Below are 10,664 nucleotides of genomic sequence, written 5' to 3'. Positions count from 1 at the left end.
GACTCAAGGGGAGAATGTACAGCTTCATGGAAAAGAAATCTATAGAGGATGAACAAACAACAGAAACCACATCCAGTCAGGAAGTCCCTGACCTGAAAATGTTTGAAGACTGAAAGAGTATTATGAGAAGTATGATATGTTTGCCCTGTTCATCTTAAGGTCTCCCTGAGCAGGAGAGAGGAGTAGGCTAGAGGAAGAGAAATCAGAGAGAAATCAAATGCGTTTGGTGAGAAATGAGTGAAGAAGGGGAGCAGATAGGGTGAAAACATAAACTGGAAACTTAAGAGAGGTCACAGAGCACAGCATCTGCAACAGTACCCATTGCTTCCTGAAGGCATCTGTGGCTGCCAGGTGGTGGATAATGCCCTGTGATCCCCTGCATAGAGTTGTAACAGCACACAGGAATAGAAATAGGCTGCCCAATCACCATGAACATCCCTGCAACCAAACATCCTCCTCCTGGAGCTGCAGGTGGCCAGTTTGGCCAAGGGCAGGTGGTGGAAGAAGTTCTGGGACTTGTTTCAGCTTCAGATGAAAATAGCATGAATAAAAAGATGACAGGTAAGTACAGTTAAGTCTAAGAGGGTCTGGAGGTACTAGAAGAAGGCCTGAGCCTGGCATACCACTCCATGATGCTTGGGTCCCCAATGGGCTGTGAAATCCATGCTATCATCTGCCAGCCTGAGGGAGGTGTGTGCTGTTGTCCATCTTCTGCAGATTTGGATGTGTGCTTGCATGAATGCTGCCTGGTAGCATTGGAGCCACCTGGGACCTGCAGAGTTGTTGACTCTTGCTGTAGAATGTAACGGGTCCAGGCACTTTGACCTAGCTGCTGGCAAAGGGGACAGCAGCAGTGACAGAGGGGTCTGTTTGTGTCAACACCAGACATGAAGTTGCTGGTGGTGGCCTTCTCCTTTCTCCTCTCCTGTTTCAGGGGTTGTAGGGGCAGAGTATGAGGAAGGAGCTCCCAATGCTACAGTCATTGCATCTACCTGGGGACATGCGTGGGGATGGTCCTCATTCCTCTGCTGTCTCTCCTCACCAGGAACTGCTAGCAACTACTGCTGGTCTTGCTGGCTGGAAGCAGCCCTCTCCACTCCAGATGTGCTTTTTGAGCTTCTCAGTTAATTTTTAATCCTGAGGGTGCATCTGCCATTTTTCAGGATCTGCTCATCATTCATTGAAGGAGATGCATGGGAAGCCACTATTCTCTGTTCTATGAGAAGCTGAATTTTCGTTTAACCTGGGAGGAGAATCATGTTTTTGCAGTGAATAGGAGCTGATTTAGCATGATACATATGCTTTGGAGGGGAGCATGTGTCCCATGCTTTTGTCTGGGACACAAGTTAGGAGGTGGTTGTAAGAGAGCTGGAAGCTTTGGGAAGAGAAAAGCCCAATCCTTTTCCCTTTTCCCTTTTCCCTTTTCCCTTTTCCCTTTTCCCTTTTCCCTTTTCCCTTTTCCCTTTTCCTTCTTTTTTTTTTTTTTTTGATAGAGGCAGGGTGCTGAATATTACAGGACATTCATTACCCATTGTAGCTTGTCATTGCTCCTGTCAGTGAATCACAGAATCACAGAATCACAGAATCATTAAGGTTGGAAAAGACCTTTAAGATCATCAAGTCCAACCATCAACCCAACACCACCATGCCCAATAAACCATATCCTGAAGTGCCGTGTCTACACGTTTTTTGAATACTTCCAGTGATGGTGACTCCACCACCTCCCTGGGTAGCCTGTTCCAATGCTTGACCACTCAAGTTTAGATGAAGGATAGGCCAGAGAAAGTGAGCAATGCAGAATATTGCTGTTACTAAGAAAAGCAAATGCACAGTGCAGTGAAGACATGTCTTTGATCAGCATTTCATACTCTTCACAGAGAGAAGCCTGGGGGCAGTGTTCTTGTGGGCCGTGTTCCTGCAGGCAGTGCTAGGGAGGAGAAGCAGCCATTGTAGAGCTGTGAGATGACCTTCTCTATGAAAAGAGGTCTCCAGCTATTAAGAAGTACTACCTGATATCTGTGGGCTTTCAAGAAGCTGCAGCCATGTGCGAGTCATCTTACTGTGTACATGAGTGAACCCCCTGCTGCTCACTGTGTTGATCCAACAGAGGACTGTGATGCCAAGCTCTTGCAACAGAGCTTGCTGCTTCAAGCTTCTGATCTGAAAGAAATGCACAGTAGAAGAGCATGAATGTTGGCCCTGATGCTCTGTCCTGGCCCACCCCTACCAAGTGGGTTGCAGTGATTCCTTGCAGTTCATTGACCAAGATGGAGGAGATGTGGGAAAATTTGGTATCTTTTCTATGTTCAGTGTGGCAATCAGTTTCCTGTTGCACGCTAGGCTTGAATGAGTTACTGTCCATCATTGCCTGGTGGACTGTGGGAGAGGGCTTTTAGCTTTGAAGTGTATTAGGCACTTCACTGTCTATTCTAGTTGATGTACGTTCTCTTTGAGACACATACCAGCTACGTTCCTAAAGTCCATCTAAACCACTGTAGTTAGACTGCTGGATCTGTTTTGCTAGCTTAAATTGAATGAGCAGAGGCATAATCAAACATGTGGAAAAGATAATCCTGAGTTTGGCTTTATTGCTTGCAATAACTGCTCTTTCAATAACACATTAGAAGTTTTGGCTTGTCCGTATTCACAGTAGAACACAGCCCCAGCCCCAAAGTAATCTTGTATTGACTCAAGTGCAAATAACTTATTCTTATGTTTTGCAGGTTAATAAAGTCCGTATCAAATTTCATGTCTTGTATCAAATAATTCTCCTAAAGAACTTGTTTAAAACACCTACATTTAATATTTATTTATAGAGATACAGTATACCTTATAATGGCTTGATCTGACTAGCAGCTAATCAGATGATAACCAGATTCCTGCTTCTCAATTCACGTGGCCAGGCATTGATGCCATGTGGCACTTGGCCACGGCACATTCGACCTTGGAAAGCAGTGTGGCTCTCTCCCAGAGACACAGATTGTATAATATTATTTATGCGTATCTTTATAACACAATCAAGTTTATCTTTGATGAACTTTCAGTCTCTTAGTGGTATTTTCTGTAATAAGTCTTCTATTTTTAAAATATAAGGAACATTGCTGTTAAACACAATGTCACTTTGTTTATCAGTAAGTATTACTTTTTCTACTCTAGGATATATGCTTTACTTGCTTTTGTGGTTTATATTCAGCTTGAGGCCTTCAGGGACACAGTAATTGTGGGCTCCCCATATCAACTGTAGTGGGAGCATCAGAGAGCAGGTAGTTGAATAAAATCAAGTGCCATGGTATATTTCTCCTTACGAGGAACACAGCCACTCCTAATGCATTTCTTGCATCTCTCCCTTGGTTTTTTCTATCCTTTATGTCAGTTTATGGGCCAAAAAGGCAGACAAACCACTAGCTCTCACTTCATGTGTAACACAGGCCTTGAAATTTTACCCAGTGTCTCTTTTAACTGATGCCATTAACTTTTTTTTAGTTTTTATTAAAGCACAGCTTGAAAAAAGTAATGTGGCCTTTATTTGAAGACCTTGAGAGACAGTCTACCATTTTTATTGGCAAATGGCTAGGACAATCATCCTTATCGTTAAGTATATGATGTCTTATTCTACTCTGAACATGCCTAAATATAACTTGCAGCGGTTGATTCTCACTGTGCCTTTCTCTGCAGGTTACGGTGTCACCAGTACCCTGCATTTTCTGTGGTGTAATTGAGAGATACTGGTTTGGTAAGACCAGAGTAATATCTCAAAGTGTCCCCTGTAAGGCGTCTTCTGACCTTCCTAACTGGTCTGGTCATTTTGCTCTGGATCACCTCCAAGCTTTCAACATCTTAAAAAAACACGTAGGTGCCTGCACAGCCGATGGGTGTTGCAGCTTCAGGCTTTGCTGGGTTTCCGACTTGGTGCAGTCAGCCAGAGGTGACAGTGACTTCTCCAGTGGTCACCAGTGAGGTTCCCACTCTTGGCAGCTTGTCCTTCCTCCCTGGCTGCATGGGAGCCAGCTATCACATACCCACCAATTGTCTGTGTGTATCTTTGAATACAGCAGAAGGTACAAAAAGCTTTCATGAGTCCTGCTCCAGAGTAGCAGCCTGTGGGAGCCAGGGAACTGGTATTGACACCAAGGGTCCCTTGAAATCCCCTTCCCAAGACCCAGGTGGTTTTCCCCTCTGTGTGGGGCTCAGCCTGCTTGTTCGCTGTCTGTGGAGCCACGCAGTAGGCTTGACTCCACAGAGCAATGTAGAAGGTGCACAGACAGAAGACAACCATCAGAACTAAAAATACTTATTTATTGGTGACGCATCAAAAATGAAGAGGAAATGATACAAGCAAAAACTGCTTCCACCAGCAGTAACATTCTGCCCATGGTCACTCTTAGGTGTTTCCACAGGTCAGACAACTGATAGGGATTCATGGATCAAAAGCACTGAGACACCGTGGTGGTCCAGTACCTGAGGATGGCATTACTGAGCATCTTACCTTGTTTGAGTATGTTCAGCTGACCAGGTGACTTGTGTTGAACTGAAGGACTCTCTCTGCTTTAGCTACTGATCTTGCCATTTGCAATTTTTATCAACAATATTTTTTACAGTTGTACCTCCTGATGCAAATATTAAACAGCACAATTCTTGCAGAGAGGCACACACTTTCAGCAGTGATTGCTGCTTCTTTTTGGACAGTGAATTTTTGCCATTTGTCTGTTAGCTAGTAGTTAATCCATATAATGCAAATTATGGTGTACACTTACACTATTATTTTTCTTCAGAATTTACAAATTTCTTCATTTGCTACATCTGCACCAGTGCTTTCATTGACCAAGTGTATTATTTCGTCAAAGAATGAAGTCAGGTTTGTTTCTCACAACTTTTTTTTGTTAAACATACCAAATTATTAATGTTATTTTCATTGTTGAAGCCTTTGTTAGCTAACTTGTAATAACTTCATGCTATCTTACCTATGATTATTACTACGAAACCATTTAACAGTCGTTGGTGTCATCTCACTTTCTCTCTGTGAACACATGCTCTTCCAAGACCTTGGGATTTCTCTGGTATGCCAGGATTTTTAAATACCTAACTCCACTGGGCCAGGTGCCTCCTCAGCCAAATCTTTTGTGATTCTGAGATGCAAATTTTCTTGGCTACTGATCTGAAAATACTTATGCTTAATAGATGCTGTTAAAACCTCCCTTAGTACACAAATTTATTAGGAAGTTATTTACCATCCCCATATAGTATCAATACACAATTCTGTTTCTTTCTGTCTACAAACAACTATCTGCTCTGGTCAAAAAGCCTTCATAAAAAATCTTCTCTATAAACAGTTTTACCTATATCCACCCAGTCAAAGACTAGGCCATTGCTAGCATTTCTTGTTTTTCAATGTATTTTGAAAAAGCTCCTTCCAAGTGCCGTTAGCACTTGCAGCAATCCAGTTTTTCCAGATTATTTTGAACACTCCTTATCACCTTGTATGCTTCATAAATTCTCACTTTTATTGTGTGCCATATACCTCCTTTCCATCGACACCTTCCTTCTGCTTTTTTTCCCCTGTTGGTTATATACAAGATTTCTATGTGTTACCTTCAAATTCCCTGTTAGGCAGGAAAAGTGTTTAATCCTGTCTGTCTTTTTCACAACTACAGAACCACAGATGTTCTCCATCTTGTAAACTTCTAGCAGTGAAATTTCTATTAAAAATTTTATTGTAGCTTTCTCCTGGAGAGTCATATTTTTCTGATTGCTTGATTTGTGATCAGTTTAACCCATAACTTCCTCTGCTTGAGGATTTACCATTTCAAACTACCAATTTTGCCTACATATTTGCCCAACTTCAGTTAAAACACATACATACATACATATCTTACTTAAACACCTGCCTCATAGGCATTAACCAAATGTAGCTATATACATCTACAGATACATCCCTACATACATGTGTAAATGTTGTATACCTCCTTACAACACGTACACATACATACATATACCTGTACACAAACATACATATATGCAGTCATACAAACACTTGTCTATGTACAATTTAACTTTCCCTGAAACTGGAGAAAAGGCGTTTCTAAAAATGTATGCATGTTGCCTGCAATGCAGCATCCCAGCAAAGAGCTGAGGCTATAAATGTTGCTCTCCCAAGATGAATGCTTTTCTGTGAGTCCATCTCTGAACAGTGACTCAGCTCCTCCACCAAGGGCAGCCCTGCCCCTCCCATACTGACGAATAGTTCTGTTAATATTTGCCAGGGCTGGCTTTCCTGAGCAAGATGTATCAAGGGATGGGTGACAAAGGACTGCAAGTGGGTGACACAAGGGTTTTCTCTATTCTGAAGCCCTTAGAAGTTGCTCAGGCTTTGGTTTAGCTAAAAAGGAGAGAGAAAAAAAAACCAACTAAGATGCAGGAAGACCAAAGTGGTGCAAAACATCACCTCATGTTGCCTTCCTTCAGAAATGAGTCTCTAGCTCATCCGCTCCCTACCTCTCCCTCCAGGATCCTGGGATATCCTGACCTCCAGGATATCCTCTCCTGAATGGAGGTGCAGAGGAGAGGAAGATGCTCCTTGCTGCATCTTGCCCACGAGGGAAGTGGCTCAGCATTTTGAACTCCTACCTGCTCTTCTCCTGAGCACAATGAAGAGGACAACGATGAAAATGATGGTAGCAATGAAACCCCCCACCAGTCCTTCCAATCCCGTTTGCTCTGCAGAGGAAGAGGAGGATCAGTGATGTTAAGTTGGCTGGAGCAGCTGAACAGCCAGCAAATTGTCGCAGTTAAATGAGCTCCCCCAGCAACTGACAGTGTGCACGTTCTTGTCAGGTACACAGATGTGATGCGACACACGTGAGCTAAAGCCACACAGACCCAGGGCCAGTTATACTGGCTGGACTGATGGGTTGTAACTTGTTAAACTATAGTATTGCATGCTTTTCCTTGCTGGGTCAGGAGGGGACACAGGAACAATCTCCCATCAGCAAGGAGAGTGAGAACCCAAAAAGCTCCAACGTGAGGAAGGATTTTTTGCTATAGTTCTCAAGCAGGATCAGTCTCCAGCCGAACATCAAGGTCTAGCTGGGCATCTAACTCCTTGGGGCATGGCTGTTTTATTGTGCCTGTCCAGCGGGATCCAGCCTGCATGCCACAAACTTTTGCTCTGTTGGTCCACTTTCAGTCATAAAATCTCTTTTCCTCTGAAGGAAATGAGATACTTGCTTCCCAAAAGCTTCAGGGAGTGAAAAAAAAGCTGAGGAAGTGAAAGGGAAAGGGAAGAGGATGATAGAGGGGATAGGTATGAGAGTACACCAGAAGGAAAGCATGGACAAACAGGCAGATGTGGTGTGACAGGTCTGGGCAGGATGAAGAACTTGCACCTCTGCCCCTGACACCTACCTGGTGCCTTAAGATGAACAGTCACAGAGATGGGCTCTGCCAGGGCCACATGTGAAACATGGCAGCTGTAGGTGGCTGGTGCCCGTGCTGTGGCTGAGTTGATGCTGAGGTAGGAGGTGATGCTGTAGGTGCCATCTTGGCTTTGTCGGTGGCTGGAGAAATGTGCATTTGAGAGAGGGATTTCTGCGTCATCTTCAGGAGTCTTCTGTGTCCAGCTCACCGAGACGTCCGGGGGTAATAGCCAGCAATGTTGCAGGTCAGTGTAGTCGTCACAACTCTCTCAAATGACACCACTGCTGGAATGACATGAACTCTTGGAGACTCTGGAGGAGATAAACAAGTAATTGACTTATTGTTAGCAGAGTACAAAAGTCCCCTTCCACAATGGAGAGATGAGGTGCCTGTGATGATGAATGTTGGGATTGATGGGATAAGGGTGCAGGGCAAAGTTTCAGTGCCTGGGGACATGGGACTCCTTTTGTCCCTGGGCATTTCCCTTCCTCACCGGCCACATGCAGCTGGATGGTGTGCTGGGTCTGGTGCAGATGGCTGGACACCAAACAGATTTATGTCCCTTCATCTCCTATGCCGACTCCTTGAAGGCTAAGCGATGCATCTCCACTCCCCAGCAGCTCCGCTACACCCACGTCGACTTTTGGCTGTGCTGCTGGGCCTGTGCTCCCCGCCTGGTACCAGAAAAGGCTACAGCCACTGCCTTGGTGCTGCCTCCTCCACTCCAGGGAGGACAGCGAGGAGCTGGGATCCAAGGCAAAGCGTCGCGTGTTTAGGGAAGGGTTGTGTGATGACGACTGAAATTCAACTAGACACAGAAACACAGGCAAACAGGGAGTTAAACAGATGTGGTTAAAGGAGGCACCCTTGGGTGGGAAGGGCTGGCAGTGAACTCCCCACCCAGAGGAACCACAGGCACCCTATTCGATGCCCCAGGGGCCGTGTAGACTGAAGAACTGGAGGAAGGCAGCCTGGTGGGATTAGCGGGGCAGGGAGACAGGTAGAACACCAAGTGCATGTCACGGTCTTGAAGGTGCTTGTCATCCTCAGGGTCTGGGGCATGGGAAACCCTGAGAGGAAGCAGTCTGGGGGGCAATCTGCATGACCTCTTTTTCTCTGAGCACCAGCTCCTGGCAGCCCTCAGGTCCTGGTGTGAGGTGGAGCATGGGACTCTTGGGGACGCAGGCTCCCCTCATGTCCCTTGGTGCTGTGGGGGCATCCTGGGCCACCTGGTCACCTGTGGTCAGCAACATCCCCTCCTTGCTCATAGGAATCCTCAGTTTTGGGTGCAGCATTGCATCATGCTGCTTGTCCTCCTCCCGGCTGCTGCAGCGGGGTCCTCTGAGCACCAGGGCGATACTGATCCCGCTGGAGAGCTGCAGGGTGGCCATGAACCAGAAGGTACGGCAGGGCCCCTCACCAGCCCGCTGGGAGCTGTATGGGGAGATTTCGCAGTGCACCTCCTCCCCATCACAGTCTGTGTGCAGCAGGGACTCTGTGTGTGGGATGGATACCGACTGGGCTGTGGGGATAGAAGAAAAGGTTTAACTGTCTGAATCCAGAAGGGGAAGGAAAGTGCAAGAGGATGAGAGATATTATGGAGAAGCATCATGCACTGTGGGGGTCAGTCAGAGCCCAGAAATGCCAGGCTAGGCTTAACAGATGAAGGCCTGCAAAGAATATGAGAGGTTTGTCATGACTATCTTACAACCCTCAGTCTGTTGGTTGTGTTTTATCCTGCCAGATTGCACAGAGTTCACACTGGGCAAAGGAAGCTGTTAGGAAAGAGAATAAACAGAACAGATTCCCTTCAGCTAGCTCAAGAAAGCAAGATGTATATGTGAAATGCTCAATAAAGACCTTCAATGTTAATTCTTTTTAGGCCTGAATCTGGAAACAAAGAGGACACTGAAGCATTCCAGGTAAGGACAGAAAGGGTGGCAGGAAGACAGGATTGGCTGGATGTAGAGACACACTATATCTATGCCTTTGATCATAGCATACGCTTAAGCATAGGCGTAAGCATCCTAGTGACTTATACGCTTTCCACAGACATCACTGGAAATTAACTCCATGTCTGCAATGCCTGACAGTAGTCTGGCTATAGTGTGCTTGAACTCACCCATGCCCAGTCCATCCACACCACCTGAAGGAAAGCTTGGACCCAGGCTAATGGATCCTGTTGGGCCTTCAGCTTCCCTTCTGAAAATGTCTCAGAGCCTCAAATAAGCTTGTACTGAAGCACATGCTCACCGATAAGCACTGTAGGCAGCAAACAGACCTTTGCTTGACTGTGTTTGCAAAGTTATACGCAAAGCAAGGGCTACAGAGGCTGACTGCAGGTTGGCATCCATGAGTGAAGTAAGGAGAGCCAAGTCGCACACAGACAGCCTTCTGCACAGGACAGCTCTGCTTCATGCCCACCATGCTTCCTGCTAGCAAAAAACACCCACATGATTAAAGATGTGAATGCTCTTTATGGGTGCAATAATACTATGTATAGTGGAATAATTCCTGAGTTGTGTTTGACAAAACATTTCTCAAGAGATAGGCAACCTAGGATAGCCTCAGTAGGAGAGAGGTGCCTCAAAGGGGTTTGCTAACACCTTCCACAAAGTTCCTTGCCTTAAGTTCCAGTTGCTGAATTCAGGAAATGATGCGTGAAACTTCAGTGGCCATTCAAAAATTAATTGTCTAAACTCAGTTAAAGAAAAATTTTCTAGAAGCCAGGTGCATGTAAGTGGTCAAAACCCTGGCGGCAGCTCTCCCACCCCAGCTCTCCCACTCACCTGAGGCTTCAAAGACAATGGGAGAAGAGGAGTCAGGATTTTCCTGTGGGATGTTGTACTCAGTTACATCATCCAAGTTCCCGTCATCTCTGATGCTGATACCCCTCAGCACCAGGGGAGCAGGATGCTCGGAGGACGAGCTGCTGAAGGCACGCAGCAAGCCTCTTACATCTTCCCCCAGGTAGGAGCAGCCCAGGGTGATATCCACCCTGCGAAATGGAGGCGCTGGCATGGGAGCTTTCGCTGGCCCTTTAGGGAGGGAAAAGAACCGATTGAACGCATGAACCCCACTGCAAACAAAGAGGAGAGCATGAGTTTTGCTGGGATGGGGGATAAACAATCAGGAGGCTGGGGGCTGGCTGCCACTTTGGGGTTGTTCTCCCAGCCCTGCGGGCGGGCAGCGGACCCCTCTAGCCCTGCCCCACACTCCTCTGGCAACAGCATGAACCTTTAGGAAGACCC

The 10,664-nt window shown here is 46.0% G+C and overlaps 1 protein-coding gene across 1 annotated transcript; it reads right to left on the bottom strand.

The window, feature by feature from the left end:
* Positions 1-6,335: 6,335 nt before the first annotated feature.
* On the bottom strand, positions 6,336-10,451 carry LOC104627600 (tapasin-related protein-like; the record flags this gene model as incomplete). Its single annotated transcript, XM_010295917.1, is given in 7 exon segments — positions 6,336-6,376; positions 6,625-6,714; positions 7,402-7,632; positions 7,635-7,724; positions 7,907-8,221; positions 8,651-8,935; positions 10,203-10,451. Coding segments are annotated over 7 exon segments (1,301 nt in total), but the record flags the coding sequence as incomplete, so codon positions are not given.
* Between the last annotated feature and the right edge of the window lie 213 nt (positions 10,452-10,664).

This window comes from Phaethon lepturus, unplaced genomic scaffold (genome assembly GCF_000687285.1).
Source record: "Phaethon lepturus isolate BGI_N335 unplaced genomic scaffold, ASM68728v1 scaffold21661, whole genome shotgun sequence".
Lineage (NCBI taxonomy): Eukaryota > Metazoa > Chordata > Aves > Phaethontiformes > Phaethontidae > Phaethon > Phaethon lepturus.
This window is presented reverse-complemented; position numbering and strand designations above follow the sequence as displayed.